This window comes from Gopherus evgoodei, chromosome 5 (assembly GCF_007399415.2).
Source record: "Gopherus evgoodei ecotype Sinaloan lineage chromosome 5, rGopEvg1_v1.p, whole genome shotgun sequence".
NCBI classification, from domain to species: Eukaryota; Metazoa; Chordata; order Testudines; family Testudinidae; genus Gopherus; species Gopherus evgoodei.
In genome coordinates, this window is record NC_044326.1 from 120,523,049 (window position 1) to 120,541,667 (window position 18,619).

Genomic DNA, 18,619 nt, shown 5'->3' on the forward strand with positions numbered 1-18,619 from the left:
CATCTGCTTGCTTCACAAGTATTAATGAATTTATTTTCAAAACACCCCTGTGAAATGAGAGGGTAGCACTATCCAAAGGCGCCAGCTTTCTTCAGCACTGGTGGGTGCCAATGCTTGTTTCCCCACCTTTGGCCCCACCCCCATCCCAACCTCATCCTCAAAGTCTCAGCCCTAACTCTGCCCCCTCCCTGCGCTTATTGGATCCCTTCCCCAAATCCCCACCTCTTCCCCCAGCGCGCTGCGTTTCCCTTACTCTCCCCTCCCTCTCTGCCTCGCAAATCAGCTGTTTCGCAGTGGAAGTGCTGGAAGGGAGAGGGAAGAAGCAGGACCTGGTGGCGTGCTGGAGCTGGAGGTAAGCTGGAGCAGGGGGGTAGGATGGGGAGCTACCGGTAGGTGCTGAGCACCCATGGAGTCAGCGCCTATGGCATTATCCTAGTTCTATAGATGGAGAACTGAAACACAGAGAGATTAAGATCAAAAGCATCCACTAGTTTTAGGTGCCCAGTTTGACCTAGGACTTGATTTTTCATATATTCATATATTCAAAGCAAAGCTCCCATTGGCTTCAGTTGCAGCTGTGAGTGCTTGGCAGTTCTCAGACTCTAGTGTCTCAAGTTGGGCACCTAGAAAATGAGGAACACACAGAGACCACCTGTGAAAGTTTGATTTAAGTGACGTAATCATCACCATATAGGAACTCTGTGGCAGAGTCAAGGGCAGAATCAAATTCTCCAAGACAGTATTCAACCATGAGACCATTCCTTCTCTTATTGCAGACCTCTGCCTCATTTCCTAGACACATCCCATCTTTTGCAACAGATGAAGCAGGGGTTCTACACACACTTGTCTTCTTTACTACACAACCCTTATTCATCCACCGGGCAGGTCCAGCCTGTGCTCTAAATGAGGCAAGAGTTCTATGGAAAAAATATATATGTGATCATGTAATTAAAGACCGAGTATTTGACTTTGCAAACATTATTCTTTTTATTTTGTTGGGTAATTTCCTAGGTTTTTAAAAAAGCAGGCTGAGCAAACTGAAAATCCATCATGTGGCATTGTACCAACACCCACACATAGCATCAGCCGTGGTGTAACCCTAGATCCCTGACACAGATCTCTGCACATTTGAGCTAATGAAGAAACAGATAGCAATAGTAGCTTGTCGTGCTCTATGTGGACCAGAACTATGGGGGATCAGACTCACACATTGCCAGTGGATTTCACTAATATTTGTTGACAGCAGCGAAATAGTGAGTTTCAGGAATCCATTCCAATCCATTCCAAAGTCTGCAAGGGAGTGTTATCTAGTGGGCATAAGTTCTCATAACATTTTGTTCAAGCATGACCTCTTCCGTCCTGTCCCCTCCAATCTGTTTCTATCTCACTCCTGTTTCTTCTCTCCCTCATCCACTCTTGATCAGATCACACACTCACACGCTCCTGGTCTTTGTCTTTATGACCCGTGGCCTCTTGACAACTGGCATGTAAGATCTCTAATGAAAGCCTGTGTCATACTGCTCCTCTTAAACAATGCAAGAAGTATATAGGAGTGATAGATATTTAAGGAGTTATGCTCATATGCTAAAATTACATTCCATAGGGCTGTGAGTTAAGACAGATCACCAAAAGGTAATAAGAATGGCCATACTGGGTCAGACCAAAGGTCCATCTAGCCCAGTATCCTGTCTTCCAACAGTGGTAAATGCCAGGTGACCCAGAGTGAATGAACAGAACAGGTAATCATCAAGTGATCCATCCCCTGATGCCCACTTCCAGTAATCCATATAATCCTGGCAGGCAAGGGGGAATGTAAAAGCAGCAAAGAGTCCTGTGGCATCTTATAGACTAACAAACGTTTTGGAGCATGAGCTTTCATGGGTGAATACCCACTTCGTCAGATGCATGTGACGGAATGGATGCTTCTCTCATTCTGGCTGGTTATATGGAAATTGAATACTGTATGGTTCACAATGGGCATCCACTCATCTACTGAGTCAAATGCTAATGACGGATTGTAAAATCTTCAGAGAGTAAATTGATAGGATGAGGTAAACAGCAGGAGTTATCTTGTTTAGGGGTAAGACAATGAACTTTTATAACTATATCGATGGTACATACAAACCTTCAATCTGTGGGGACAAGCAGTCAGCGAGCTTGATTTTATAAGAAGAGGTCTCAGCTAATCTTATTGAATAACTGGGGAAATTACTTGTGGTAAGCTACCTTGTTAGTTAAGTTTAGTCTCCAGAAAGTGTGTTACAACTTTGTTTTATATTTAACCATTTGTTATCCTCTCTTACAGGGAATGCAAAACCATGATCTCAAGTGTCCCTAGCCTCTTTTTGCCAGAAGCTGGGAATGGGTGACAGGGAATGGATCACCAGATGATTACCTGTTCTGTTCATTCCCTCTGGAGCATCTGGCATTGGCCACTATAGGAAGACAGGATACTGGGCTAGATAGACCAGTGGTCTGACAGTATGGCTGTTCTTATGTTAACTGATTTTTATTTTAATTTCTATTCTTTCTTACATAAACGTCCTTCTGTTTTATAATTGAACTTAAGTGCTGTGCACAATACCGGAGCTGTGGTCTAAGGTGAAACTGGTTAACTTTGAGAACAGAGGATCCGGGATTTCTGTGGGTATCCAGTGATAGGGGCTGCGGTGCATCATTTGTCAACCTGCAAGGCAAAGGCGTGGCTCATGTAGCCCAGAGGAGGGTGCTTGAATGGCTGATATGCTGGGTGTGCTAGGAAGCAAACACCCAGCAAGTACAGGCAAGACTCTGCATGCTGGAGGCAGGTAGTAACATGGTGACTCTGAGCCCTGGGGCACCTAGAAATCTCCCTGCACAATCAGTCCTAGTCCTACCCCCCCAGCTCCTCATTCAATCAGTCTTTCTCCATTTCTTCCAGGTCTCCAGTCATCCTCCTTGCCCTTCCTCCTCAGCTCCTAATTAAAGTTTCTCTCCAGGCTCCTCATCCAGTCTCAGGCCAGGTCTATCCTAAAAAGTTAGGTCAACCCAGCTACAACGCTTATGGGTGTGAAAAATCCACACCCCTGAGTGAAGTACTTAAACCAACCTAGCTCCCAGTGTAGACAGCACTAATTTTGACAGAATGGATCTAGTTACCACTTCAGGGGGAGGCGGATTTACGACAGCAATGGGAGACCCCCCCCTCTTGTCACTGTAAAGAGCGTCCACCCTAAGTGCGGTGGCTGTGCCACTGCAATGTTTCTAGTGAAGCTATAGCCTCAAGTCTCCCACGGCTCCTTGTTCAACCATCCCAGCCTCTCCCTTCCTTTATCCAATCTCACCGTAACCCCCAAAACTGGCTTCCCCACCCCCACCGCATTTGTTTCTTTACCCAGTTCCTAGTCTACTTGTCCAACCCAGCCCCACCACCCCAAGTCCCAAATCTCCCCTCCACCCCCTAGCTCTCATTCCCAGTTATCAGCCCCACCCCCCAGCTCTCTTTTCACTTTCCTTGACCGGCTAGTACCACTCCCTCCCCTATTCACAGTTATGGCTTACACTGTGATTAGATTAGGCTATAAAACTTCTAAAAACTACTAGGGAAATTTGCCAGCTACCTAAATGTATGACCGAAGAAAAAGGAGCAAGGTGTGAGGTTTCACAAGGGATGACTGAGGATGAGATTAAAAGGGGTATTGGTGAGGACCAAGTGCTGTTTGTTAAGCAACTGCTAAACATGAAAAGGGGAGAGCACAAACCATTCAAGGCCATATGAACAAAATGTAAAGGTGCAACACTGTCTTACAAGGTTAATATAGGATATCAACTCTATTGGGTTAAAGCTCTCGACCCCTTTGAGATGTTATAAATTTCCAAGGTTTGGGCATGTGCCAGTTGTCTGTATGGGGAAAATGAATTGTGGTAGATGTGGAGGAGAACACTTGTGTGAGAACTGTTTGGAAGGAACAGAACCTAAACTGCAGCAATTGTGAGCATAGGCACAGTGCAGCCTACAAAGAGTGTGTGGCAGCAGAACGAATTAGAGAGACAGAGAAAATTCAAGTTATCCATACAAAAAATCTATGCAGAAGCTATCAAAAGGTATTTACGCTGGAATGTAGAGAAAGAGGAAAATGCCAGAGAGGGAGAAGAGGCACTGGTACAACAGCAGCACAGTTCAGGACCAGAAAGAAAAAATAAGAGGATTAGATAAAGATGTACTGCTTGTAGGCAAAGAGAAATGTATAGTATTTAGGATAGAAGTATTAGTTGCACTTTACATACAGGGACTTAACATACAGGGAAGACAACTAAAAGAATAAAAATTATAACAAAAGCGGCAACAGGGTTCTATTTTTTTTCCTGAAATGCACATGTACTTATATGTGGTCAGGAATTAAAGAACACTGTTTTTGAAATGGAAAAAAAAAACAGATGTGATAATGATACATCTGCAAAAAAACATAGTTAGTGAGAAAACAAGTTTAGAAATTCAGGATATGACTTAATCAGACATGACAGAGAAATACAAGAGGAGGAGGGGTATGTGTATTTATAAAGGAAGGTCTTAATTAAGTTGACAATTATTAAAAAGGCAAAGAAAGAGTTGGCGAAAGTATTGTGGGAAAATGAACAAAGATTTCAAGGTTTCAGAGATGTAGAAAAGTTACAGGCATGAATGGTGTATGGAGTAAAAACAAATTTATACTTGATCTTATAGTAAATGATAAAGTTGAAAGTTCTAACTTAGGAAAAACTGACATTTTAGCTAAAGAGTTCCAAAATGTTAGTACAAATCAAGTAAAGAGCTAACAAAAAATATTTTCTGAAGATAATTGAGAGTTCTTATATAGCTAGGTATACTATACAAATGACGTACTAAATGAGAATTTCAGCATACAGGGACTCAAAAAATGCTATACACAAAAGTAAAAGGACAATCCCAGGTAAAGATAGCATACACAATGCTCAAGAGCTACTGGAAGGGAGTTAAAGAGTTTTATTGACATTACATAACAATATATGGGGAAAAGGAATACTACTGTCAGAATGGAAGCAAGCAGTGATAACACTAATAAGAAAACCTGACAAAATAGGCAGAAGACCTGAGGCAAATAGACCTATTGCCCTCATATTCTATGTGGGCAAAATTATGGAGAAAATGATACAAGTGTTTAGCAGCGACAGATAGTTATGGTAGCTGTCTTTTTGGACTTTGAAAAGGCCTATGACATGCTACAGAGGGAAGGCTTGCTGTATAAACTAGCTGCAATTGGAATAAGAGGAAGAATGTTCTTGTTCTATTTAAACAATAGAATCATACTAGTCAGGGTAGGGTGGCTTTGCAGAATATTTATGAACTTACTAATGGCATTCCACAGGGGGTGTTGTCAGCCTAACCCTGTTATATATTATAATTAATGATCTCCCAGAGAGTATACAGGCAGGAATAGGTATTACTCTATTTGCAGATGACAGTGCTATATCTGCCAAACACGAAGACTGTGGAGAGAACCAATGAGATGCTCAGGTGGATTTCAGAAAGTGGACATATTTGGGGATTTACATTCTCACTTGCTAACGCAAAGGGAATTGTCTTCACAAAAAGGAAGATTGGAGAAAAATGGAACCTATATCTCTTTACAGAAAAAAAATATAGGTGGTTCAAAATTTTACAGTATTTGGAGTTATGCTCAATAACATACTAACTTGGAAGGGTCACACTGATAATAATATCAAGACTAAATGTAAAGATAGGATAATTCTGCTTAAGGTTTTGCTGTGAACAAGTGGGGTGCAGATAACAACATGTTGCTGATGGTATACGGGGCATTAGTAAGACCAGTTTTAGATTATGGATGCCAAACCTTTAATTCAGCTTCTAAATCAACATTAAAAAAAATCAGAGCTGATCCAAACCTAAGCTGTATGAATTGCATGTGGTATGAATATGATGACTTGGTTGTGTGTGCTGCAGATAGCACCAGAGAAATGCTTTAAGAATGAAATAGTTAGAGTTAACCTTTTCAGCTAAGGTTAATTAAAACAGTGAAGATAAGAGTAATAAAAGAATAGATGCGGACTGCTGGGAATTAAGCAGACAAGAAGTAACTGGGCTCCACAAACTCCCAAGGGGTAACAGGGTCAAAAGGTGAGAAAAATATTTGGATGAAAAGGAAGGTCTAGAAGAAATTAAAATCTTTAATCATGCGAATTCAAACTATAGTTGGATGGTTGTCTCTCCAATTGCGGATATGGGATTATATGATAAACCAAAGGGACGAGCACAATTGTCAAATATGACAACTACAGTTTATGAGTTTGTACAGGGCAAATGGGGTCAACATTGCCAAATCGACACTGATGGATCTAGGGATCACAACACAGGAAGTCATAATGGCCTCCGTCATGATCAGGGAACAATCACGTCCGGAGAGGGACACCCTCGGGTGTGCAATCCAAGGAGGGGGAGTCAGACTGGTAGAGAGCTCACCTCCAGCTGAGCTACAAGAAGGTGTCATAGCAGTGAGTAGTAAGCCCTGTGACCATAAGGAAATCAAATAAAACATCATGTTATTTGAAGGGGATGAGGCAGGAATGCTGTAACATTTGAAGGTGTCAAACTAAACTTCTGATAAAATAGGATATCTAAATAATGGCATGCAACAACACTTCCAACATTTTTCTTTCCCAGTCCTGATAAAGAGGTTTCACTGCTAGAGTTGGTATGGCATCAGTACAAAAAAAAAAAGATTTTTTTTATTTGCTCAAATTCTTAAGTGGCTGGAATTGTAGAGAAAAGAAGATATATTGTACAGTCAGATAAAGTTAATTAGTATTGTTTCTATCCTCATTCTGAATTTAAATTGTTTGCAAAGCAGTACCTCTCTGCTCATTCACCTGTTTTTTAAATATTTCTGTGTATTTTGAGATACTTATTTATGATGGAGTCTGGTCTGTAATTAGAACACATTTGTACAGTCACATGGTTTTGGTAGATTAATGTAACAATAACTGATTTTAGATTATATGAGAAACCTCTCTCTTCTGATGCTGGGGGAATGGAGTAGGCTGGAGGTGGCACCATAAAACCATGCAGAAGAGCAGAGAGCCATCTGGTAAAAATCTCAACCCCCCAGCATTTGTTCAGCTTTGTGGAAGCACTCTCCCTCCAGCCAAGTCAGCGTGGCTGGGCCAATAGTAATGCTGTCACTGACTGGCTAGACCATGGTGTCCTCTTGTGTACAAAATGTGCAGCCAGATTAACTTCCTTCATGTTTTATTGCTTAAGATTCATGTGATGGAAGGGAATATCACTTACTGCAACTTTTCTTCCTAGCCAGATTTCCCTTTCCTCCAAAGTCTGTCTGCTATGTGGATCTTTTAGGAATTAAAACTAGGGCTGTCAACAATTAAAAAAATTAATCGTGATTAATTGGACTGTTAATAATAGAATACCATTTATTTAAATATTTTTGGATGTTTTCTACATTTTCAAATATATTGATTCAAATTACAACACAGAATACAAAGTGTACAGTGCTCACTTTATATTTATATTACAAATATTTGCACTTTAAAATGATAAAAGAAATAGTATTTTTCAATTCACCTAATACAAGTAACTGTAGTGCAATCTCTTTATCATGAAAGTTGAATTATGTAAAAAACTGCATTCAAAAATAGAACAATGTAAAATTTTAGAGCCTGCAAGTCCACTCAGTCCTACTTCCTGTTCAGCCAATTGCTCAAACAAGTTTGTTTACAGTTGCAGGAAAAAATGCTTCTTGTTTACAATGTCACCTGAAAGTGAGAACAGGTGTTCACATGGCACTGCTGTAGTCGGTGTTGCATGATATTTATGTACCAGATACGCTAAAGATTCATATGTCCCTTCATGCTTCAACCACCATTCCAGGGGATGTGTGTCTGTGCTGATAATGGGTTCTGCTCAATAACAATCCAAAGCAGTGCAGACTGCTGCACATTCATTTTCATTATTTGAGTCAGATGCCACGAGCAGAAGGTAGATTTTCTTTTTTGGTGGGTTGGGTTCTGTAGTTTCTGCATCAGAGTGTTGCTCTTTTAAGACTTTTGAAAGCATGCTCCATACCTCATCCCTCTCCAATTTTGGAAAGCCATTCAGATTCTTAAACCTTGGGTCGAGTGCTGTAGCTATCTTTAGAAATCTCACATTGGTACCTTCTTTGCGTTCTGTGAAATCTGCCGTGAAAGTATTCTTAAAATGAACATGTGCTAGGTCATCATCCGAGACTGCTATAATATGAAATATATGAGAGACTGCAGGTAAAATAGAGCAGAGGACATACAATTCTCCCCCTAGAAATTTAGTCACAAATTTAATTAGTCTATTTTTTTTTTAAATCAGAGTCAACAGCATGGAAGCATGTCCTCTGGAATGGTGGCTGAAGCAGGAAGGGGCATACGAATGTTTAGCAAATCTGGCACTTAAATATCTTGCAATGCCAGCTACAAAAGTGCCATGAAAACAACTATTCTCACTTTCTGGTGACATTGTAAATAAGAAGAGGGCAGCATTATCTCCTGTAAACATAAAACAAACTTGTTTGTTTTAGTGATTGAACAAAAAGTAGGACTGAGTGGACTTGTAGGCTCTGAAGTTTTACATTGTTTTGTTTTTGAGTGCAGTTATGTAGCAAATCTACATTTGCAAATTGTACTTTCACAACAAAGATTGCACTACAGTACTCGTATCAGGTGAACTGAAAAATACTATTTCTTTTATCATTTTTACAGTGCAAATATTAGTAATACAAATAATATACACTGATTTCAATTACAACACAGAATACAATATATATCAAGATGTAGAAAAACATCCAAAATATTTATTAAATTTAAACTGGTGTTTTATTGTTTAACGGTGCGATTAAAGTTGCAACTAATCACAATTCATTTTTGAGTTAATCATGTGAATTACCTGTAATTAATCAACAGCCCTAGTCAAAGCTATTTGGGGAAGAAGGAAGTCAATTGCCCTACCTAATTACCTTTCTCCAGCAAGTGAAGCCATTAGGCTTGTTTTGTGAAGAGATTCCTCACAGTTCTCTCAGCTTTAATGTGGTTATTAGAATAATAGCTGAGATAGTCAAATAAGTTTGTAACAACATTCAAATTATTGTAGAAAAGGGATTAATTTGAAACAAAAACAAACCAACTGAAAACAGACTTATGATCTACATTACAAATCTACTGAGCTAGAAGATCCTTTTGCAACATCAGTAATGACCTGACACGGCTAAAACTGTGAAGAGCAATTGTTGTCCAGATTAAACAGTGTTTCAACAATGTTCCTAAATTGTGCCTTCAACTCTGCACAGCTGTTGCAAGATTTGGGAACACTATTAAAACATGGCTTAGTCCCATTTACACTGGCAAGAACAAACATTTTATATTGTTACTTAACACACTTCTACAACACACTTGGGACCTTATATGGAAAAGCCAGCTTGCCAATCCACTGTAAGATATTTATCCTCACTGTTTCTTCTTGTTTGTAAAAACATTGTCCTTTTTAAAGTGCGGGCATGCACAACAAAATTACTGTACACATTACATCCTTGTGTTGCATATTTATTCTCCATCAATGTCTGCGGTATCAAATTTGCTCAGTTTACAACTTAAAAACACAATTTTTCTAATTGCCAGCAATGCAAGCTTAATCTGCTACCTGAAAAACAAACTGTGTCTCTTCTGCTTCATACATCATCACTAACTATAACAAATTCTGAATCAGAATTTAGAAGACAATTCTGTAGATTATTCATGAGGCAGAAGGAAATACAGCTTGCTCTTCCATGGATAGATGGGCTTTACAGTGCTAGGAGTGGTAAAAACTTCTTTTTTAAAAAAGTAAACTAAACAAATGTTACTGGGAAGACATGAGGATAGGGTTGGTGAAGAGAGCAGATATGCGTCATAATATGGAGTCATTTTTCCCTCACTCATAACAATCACTATATTCCTATTTTAATTTATTCTGAGACTATTCAGGAAGATTAGTATTTTCTACCACTATCATTGTTTTCTGTTACTGCCTTATTTTCTTCACATTCTAATGTCTTTATTGACTAATAAAATTAGTCAAGGCTTGAGTCCTTGGGGATATTTGCTTTTAAAGAAAAAAAATAGACAAATTTAAAACTAATTGCCAGAGCTAGTAAAATTCATTCTGAATGAATTACTTTGATGAATTTAACCATTTATTTTGTTCTAAAATACTTTGCAAACATGGCTTTATGTTTATGAATTATGACAGCTTCAGTGGGATTAAACTGGTGCATGGGCCCCGTACTAACTCTCTACACAGGTGTAAAAATTGTTTTTCCCGTGTGAAATTCACAAACAAACATTCACTAACAGTAGGGAAAAGGCAGCACAAATGTGGAAGAACCAAACACCTTTTTTGCATTCCCACCCAAGTATTTCTCCTGCTCCAATAATTGCAAACAGCAAGATCCTGCATTCATCTCAGAGGACTGCTACTATTTTCAACAGATGACACTGCAGGTAGAATTTTCTCTCTCATCTATTACCACTTCCCGTGCTTCTGAATATTTTCTAAATATCGCAGTGTGTATCTTTTAAAAAGTCAGGGATTTCTTGTCCTGGTTTTCCCTCCAGGAATTTGAGCTAGTTTCCATCTGAATCTGAAATATTGTCAGATGGTGGCATTCCTTGATCTCCTATCTTGGAATGCAAATTTTTTAAAAATATTTTTTCCCTCTGAAGAGTTTACATCAATTTCTTTGGGTATCAACTTTTATCTAACTTTGGGCTCAATCACGTGCCCATCTTGCATGCCTATACATGAGAGTAGGGGTTGTAATAAATCCTCCTTTATTCACATTACCCACATCACTTATACAGAAGGAAGAACAGCCTTCACTACTCCCCTTCCCACGCAGACTGGCAGGGTGTAGGTACATCTTTGGCTCTAGGCACTACCCTTCCGTCCAATGCACCAACTAGTACAGCTGAGTCAGTGCAAAAGGGGAAACTGACCAGATTGAGACTCACATAGTAAGTGTCTGATTCCTGCTCTGGTTTGGGAACCAACTATCCTTTGCCTGGTTCTCAGACTGGATAGTAAAGCTATAAATTAGAGTTGGGTGGAGGGTGTAAATTGCATTTCTTACAAAAGATTTAGAAATTTGGCTTTGTTCTGAATTAGAATGAAAACCAAACTTTTCAAAATGCTCAGTGAAGGAAAAAGCTGATTATTTTTTATGTTGACTGAAATGTTTTGCTTCAGCAGAAGCTAAATATTTCATTTTAATTTTGACATCTTAAACTTTGTATTATACAAAAACAATTCAAAATAAATAGTCCCTTTAAACCAAAAACCATCTACATGTTTTGTTCCAAAAATGTAAAAATGAGACTTCTTCCGACCCTGCGCCATTCGGTTTCCTTCCAAAACAAAGTTCCAACAAAACTGACCCAATTTTGTGAAGCATTTTGAGTTTGATGGAACTGAATATTCTGAGGGAACATGTGTCTTCTGAAGTTTTGCCAACCGGCTCTAGTTACAATCCAGTCTTTTGTGAGAACCAAGTTCCATTGCTTCTTTTTAAACATTCACTTCTTTTGCTAGTTAACCAATCTCTCCATTTCTTAGAGGCTTGTTCCTTTCCCAGCCCTCTTCATCTTATATACCTATACCTTATATACCTATATACCTCCAATTTCCCATTTCTTGTTCTCCCCTTTCTCTCTTATCACTCCTTCACACTTTTACTGCTACCTTTCCTGCACTGCTCAACACTTGCTTTACATCTTGTACGGGATTCCTGCTCTCAGTTTACCTCTGATACTTTTAAGTTTATCTGACTCAAAATTTCTTTTTTAATTCTCAACTATATAAATCAAAATAGTCCCACAGATTTCCATGATCAGTTCACATACATTGAGGTATTTTACCTAGACCCAAAGATTATCTTAGTCTGATTTGAAAACTGTCTTGGTCCAGCTTTAATGGTTAGATGAAACCTAGATAGAGAGGGAGAAATCAGCTGTGTGGAAAATCTCAGGCTTTTCTATTTCCTACTCTAGGCAAGCAAAGGGCAGGTCAGCACCCCCACCATGTGCTATGTTACATGTGGTGTTTCTTCAAAGTACAGGGCTAGTTATCAGTCAGCCAAGGGGAAGCAGAGGCAGAGCCCTGGAAGGAGGGAGACCTTTTCTCCGACTCAGTCCCCCTACTGATCTCAGGCTGGTGATCCATCCTTTCTCCTCACAAAACCACCTTTCATCAAAATCTGCTTTTCTCACAATTCAGCCCAAAGGGCCTGTGATTAGCTGTATGAGATCCTGGACATGTGGGCATTTCTGGCACAGAAGCTCCTGTAATATTTGGCCATGCTACACTCCTATGTGGGCTTGCCTGAGGCATATTGGATCGAAAGCCACAGGGCAGTTTATGCTTCACATGGCGTTACCCGTGTGTTGCTTGAAATCCTTCTCAAGCCTCTGAGTCCTATTCCATTCATTCCCTTGTTCAGGCCTTTCTCTTAGCTAGTGAAGGGCATGATTACTCCACTTCTTGGAAATAGAAAGAACTAAGATATGGCAGCCAAAGGAGCTCATTAGTAGGTTCTGTATCAGGCCCCCCAAAAGTCAATGCAAAGACTATAGGGAATGACATCAATAAGGTCTCAAGGTACTTTTACCATCTACTGCCAGGGAGGAACTTTATCCAAGCTTTAGGCCTGGCAGCACAAATCAAAGCAAGCAAGCAGGCATTTGCATTCATAGACCTAGGTGCACACTGTAGATTTATATACCTTGAGTCCATTAATCCAAAACACTACCCAAAATCTTGTGAATAGCTGTTACGGAATGTGCAATGTATCTGCTCTATAAAGCCCCACATTTATTTTAAAGTCACAATAAGCATCTAGCTATGGAATGAAAAACTGCATGTTTACAATACTAAGCTAATAGATGAGTACTAAAAAATGGGTAACCTCAATTTCTTTCATATGAATATTTGCATTTAAATAGCCAAAGGTTTTTTTCTTCACAAAAATCCATTTATCTGTGGGACCCAGATATTATATGATAAGTTTTACTCTTGGAGAAATGGTTATGGCAGAGCTGTTAACAGGGCTTCATATGTCAAAGGCTGGCAGAACATTAGCTATAGCGGTTAGAGAGGAAATACTATTACAATAGCCCTGTCTCAGCCCCCAAACAGTCCAATTTGCACGGTGGAGACTGTGGTTTTCTGCAGCCTAAGAGAGGTTAGAATCAGAATGAAAAGCATTGAAAAGCAAAAGCCCAGTAGCAGTGATTTCAAATCAGAAATTAGATTAGAAATTACAAGAAATCCACCTCCAAGCACACCCATCCTTATCAGTTTCAATTGGATTTCCACCCATGGTCCAGTGTTTTTAAATTTAAGGGCTGTGTTATTTAATTATTGGTGAGATGCTCATTGGGGTATTTCAGGGACTACTCCCATATGTAGAATTCCCTGAATACAGTGAACATTACTATGTTCCCCCTACCTTCTCCCATATAGGCACACAAATCAGAGAGTGAAAATCTAACTTTTACCCATTCCTAGAATTCTCATTTGGGAACTAATTAGTTTATAGTCACCATATTAAAAACCAAGGTATGATTATTTTTAAATTGTATTTTGTTAGGTATATACAAGCCATCATGGGCATTGGTGCCCTATAATAAGTAAAAATGTATTATTATTTCATGTCTCTGAGGGAAGTTCCATCAGAATAAATCTAAACAAATGCATGCAACCTAATCTTAATTTTAGAGGAACAGATTGGCAGGGAGCAGAATCTGCTTTTTTCAATGGGTTTGTTTACATCCATTAGGATGTAAGTGCAATAGCTAAACATTTGGTGCTATTTTTCCCTGTGCAGAATTAACCTGCATTTGGGAGTGGAAAATCTGAGTTTTAGCTCACAGAGTTATCTGTATATTCCCTCATGGCAGCAGGGATAGGCTTTTCTCTTTGGTTCACCACCAAAACCCATGGAACTTGGGGGCTCTCCTAAATGCAAAGAGAATGTAAATGGAGAGCCTTGGTCTCCACACTGCCAATGCTCCTACAACATAGACCCACAGTTTTGGCTTGGGAAGAATCCAGCTGAGCAAGTCTCTCTCACATTCCCAGGTGCCTCCAAGCCCCAAGCCCATCTCTAGGCTTAGCTACTATAGGTGAAGTTCAGTAGGTGGACTATGTCCCCTAGTAGCATTACACTTCCTTGCAAATCATTTAAAAAAGAAAACGTTACTATGTCTCCTTTGCATTTTTCTTTCCTTTAACTATATGACAGAACACATTCCCTTCCTTTTTTAATCCTGTTTTCCCCTCAAAGTTATTTTTCCTGTAGTGTGTAATATTTTTTCCTCTCTCCCTCCCTTCTATACAGTGTTGTTTCAGGAACTCACCCCTCCTTCAAACTCGCTACTCTTTTCTGGGGGTCCCCAGCTCTCTCTTTGCTCCCTTCCCACATACTTTTACTCATTGTTTTCCTCCACCTAATCCATTGATCAGATACTCTTTTCTTCATTTCCACGGACACAAACCCTGCCCACCAGACACAGCCACTGCCCCTTTCTAGATATGCACAAGCATTTCTACTCTGACGCACATTTCCATACATGCACCAATGCCCTCAAACAACTCTGCCCTTTCCCAGAAACACCATAATCACTGCTTCCTTCACGCATACACACACGGGAATTCCTCTCCCTTTTGGGAAATGGGCAGAAGTAGACCGAGAGGGTCCTTTTCCTATCCTAGAGCACAATGGCATTAAGAAGGGTCTCCAGGCTAATACACTCATCAGGGCTCAACTCATTCTGCCTTATCTAGTCTCAGACAAGGCAGAACCAGCTAAATCCTAAGCATTTGCTCAGCACTGGGCAGTGCTCCACTGAAGGAGACAGAGGAGAGAGATCTTCAGTGGGGAGGAGAACACTGGGAGTGCTATTGGGTCTTGACTGTTCAGTGACGCCAGGGCAAGGGATGAGGGAGAGAAAAAGGCAGAGCACTAGGATCCAACAGCTAGCAGATGAAGAAATTCCCAATAGGGAAAGAGTGTCTGTTTTGAAAAAGTTTTCTGCCACTTTTGACATAGACATGGTCTGTCTATGGTAGCAACAGTCACTTCTGGCCTGCATTTTACCAAAACTACAATGTAGGGATCCTGCAAGACTCCTACAAAGGGGCTTTTCTGTGTTCAAAGGGAAAGGGGAGCATGGCACGAAGAGAAATCCACCTCTCCATGCTATTCCAGCACCAGCCCATAAACGTAGGCTCCTGTTCATGTGTGGAAGTGAAGGGCTGCATATCCATGGAAGTCTATGCATTTGGGTTTGATTTCGCTTTGTAACAGCTGTAGCATTTTGCACTTGAAAAATCTTCTGTCAGCATGGTACAGTACAAACAATACCCAGATGTGCCTTCAGTTTATAAACTTTGACTTCTCACCAAAGCCCATTTTTGCAAACGGGGCCAGGAGAGACAAAGACAAGGAACTCAACCTCTGGCTAGGGCTGCATATTTCAGGAATTATCACACCTTCAGTTAATCCACTAGTGATCTAAACCATATCCTTTACATAGGGTTTTAATTTGCTCCTGCCTTCTCAAAGACTTTCACATTTCCTTTGGTTGGTCATTTCTCTTTATATTTCAAGGAGAATCGCTTCACAGATTAATCTTCACACAGTGCAGGTCTTGTATGAAAGGTCATGGGAGGACTTTGTTGTATTAATCATCCTGTTATAAAAGGCAGGAAATGGAAAAAGACAAACTGGAAATGTTAGTGAGGATGACATGGCAAAGAATTTAATAAACTCGGCAGCATTTGAAAGCAAAAAGCTGACAGTGTGGTAAGAAACAGCATAAATGATGCTCATGCAGGAGAATGGGAATGGTACGTGTCACAAGTAAGCTAAGAAAAAAAGTAGAAATACAGTCAGATGTCCCTTTCAAGGCTGTGTATCCAAAGACTCAGTTTAGAGAATGTGACATGGCTGGTTATATTGGTCTGAAATGCCCCATTCAGATAACAAGTGTTAATCCTAATGGGAAAAGGTCAAGTGGGTTTGTTGCCTGAGTGTCCCACTCAGGTAAGAGTAAGTGGAAGTAGCCCTCAAAGGGAAAGGAAAGGGTGTGTGCTAGGATTTAGTAAAGACAGCTCCTGAGGAAAGAGACCCTAGGAGCAACCAAGCCTGGGAAGGTGTAGTGTGAAGATAAAATAAACATAGGAGCAGCCAAATCTGCTTGATGGATTTCTCTGATAACTTAAGTACCATTGTAAAGGAATTTAAGCTACTTACTGCCCCCTAGTATAGAAGACATGCCGTAGGTGTCCCTACATGCTGGTGAACTCCAGCTACCAGAATGGGACCTGGTGGGGCCAGGAGCAGTCAGTATCATACAAACTGGGCCTGAGGCTGCTTTGCTTTACACCAGGACTAGTGCAGATTGGCCTCAGGATTTGGAGCAGCATGAAGCTGGCTGAAAGAAGCCATCTTTGTTGCCACCAAGTCTACCTGCTCTGGTAGGGTTTAGGATCTGACCCAAAATGATTGCCTCTCGTTACTTTAAAAAGTATTATGTTTTTTATGTTAACTGCCTTTTGAAAAAAAGACACTTTAATTCTTCTTAAAATAAGATTAAACAGGTTTGTAATTTTTTTAATTCACTGTAGTTTTCCTTCAATAATACAATATAGGATTGCCAGCACTGTGTAAATATACATTGCATACACATCATTACCAGAAAGATATTAAGAAATTGGAAGGATTTCAAACAAGAGATACTAATATGATTAGGAACCTGGGTTGACAGACTTATGAGGAAAGATTAAACACACTATGTATTTCTTGGATAGGTGCTGACCAAGGAATGCCATGGTAATAGTCTACAAATATTTGAAGGGTATAAACAACAAGAAAGGAAAGGAATAACTAGGAATAATAGTATAACACTAAATGCCAGAAAATAAGACTGAATATCAAGAAAAAGTTTCTTGACACTGCGTATAATTAGGATATGAAATAATAGTCCAAGAGAAAGAGTGGAAGCCCATTCCTTGGGAAACAAAGCTGGACAAAGCAGTATAAATTATACCATAGGGAACAATCCTGTACTGGCAGGGTATAGATGAGATGACTTAATAGGTTTTTTCTGGCTCTCATTTGTATGATTCTATTACATTATGCCTGTAGGATTTTAATAATGAATTGCACAGAATATTAGCTGGATGCAATTGTTCCAACCTTTTTTCTTATATTGTTGTACTGACAAAGGAAGGACTGTAATTCTAATATCAATTATCTTAGAAAAAAATGATCTGTGTTTTTTTACCTTGGGTATAAAAATACTGTGATTTTTTTTGTGTGCTTGAAATACCCGTGGGTCTGATATTCAGCAACCATAATATTTTTGTTTCAAATATGCCCATTACAAAACAACACAACAAAACCAAAAATCTTTAAGGAGAGTTTTCCATTAGAACTTGTTTTGTCATCGCACTAACGCTATTGCTTTTGGAAAGACACTGCTATTAGCAAAAACAGAACACCTTTTATCAAATGGGATTTGTTCCTCACTGGAGTGGAAACTATGACATATAGGAGGAGGTACCTTCTTGATGGTATCCAGCATGGATCGCCCTCCTTGCCAAGGTTTGGAATTCTTTCTGATACAAGTCAGGCTAGCCATGCTGTGCCACTTCCGGTCCTCTAGCTTCTTATGAAAAGCATTAGCCAACAAAAGCACAGTGTCATATATGTAGAGGTTTGAAATCTGTAAAGAGATTAGAGATTGATTATTAGCAGTTAGTGGACACATGCTGGCAGACAAAAACTGAATTCATTATCTGTTTGCCTCAGCTGTTTATTGCCCACCCTGTCAATAACTAAATGATTTACTTGATATTAAACTGCTTAAAAAAACCTATTAAAATAACCATCCCTTAACTATGCTTCATCAACAATGTAGGGCCCTGATCCTGCAATGATATCCACACTGACTACCTTCACTCCTGCGTGAGCCACAGGGTCCACGTTACCTGCACAGATCCAGCTGCTGGATTGGGGCTAAATTACTATCAGTTTCTCCTGTTTCTAGTCAATTTCCAAACAATTTCATTATCTGGTTCTCAAGCACCAGTATATTTTGCAATGTCTGGACTTCCCACATGGTTAGTGGACTTCTTTATAAATGTATCAGGGTCAGACAGCTCCTGTGCACCTGATGGTGGCCTAGGGTAGCTCTGGAGCACTATGCCTCAAATTTTTCCAAAATCTTTCAGCAACAGAACTCAGTGGCTTCTCTCCCTGATACTTCAAAACAAACAGTCTTCGCTCCAGTCTCCAGCTAGACCCAGCCCTATCTCCAGGAGGGTTTGTTCTGCCCCCACATCCAGAGTTTCTTGCCTGGAGTGTGGTCTCTCCCAGAGTCCACAACTCCTTTCCAGCCCCATACACAGGTTTCCTCTTAGCTCTTCCCCAGAGGTCCTGATTGAGTCACATGACCTCCATCTTGCCCACCTGGGGAGGCAAGCTAATTACCAGTATGTCACAGCTGGAATGGGTTTTTCTCATTA

The 18,619-nt window shown here is 39.9% G+C and overlaps 1 protein-coding gene across 1 annotated transcript in view; it reads right to left on the reverse strand.

Annotated features, from left to right (window-relative positions):
- Positions 1–18,619, reverse strand: part of GRID2 (glutamate ionotropic receptor delta type subunit 2) — a 1,091,344-nt gene that overhangs the window by 350,910 nt on the left and 721,815 nt on the right. Inside the window, exon 7 of the mRNA XM_030564822.1 lies at positions 17,656–17,817. Coding sequence (XP_030420682.1) covers positions 17,656–17,817 — 162 coding nt within the window. The remainder of the gene's footprint in view (positions 1–17,655; positions 17,818–18,619) is intronic.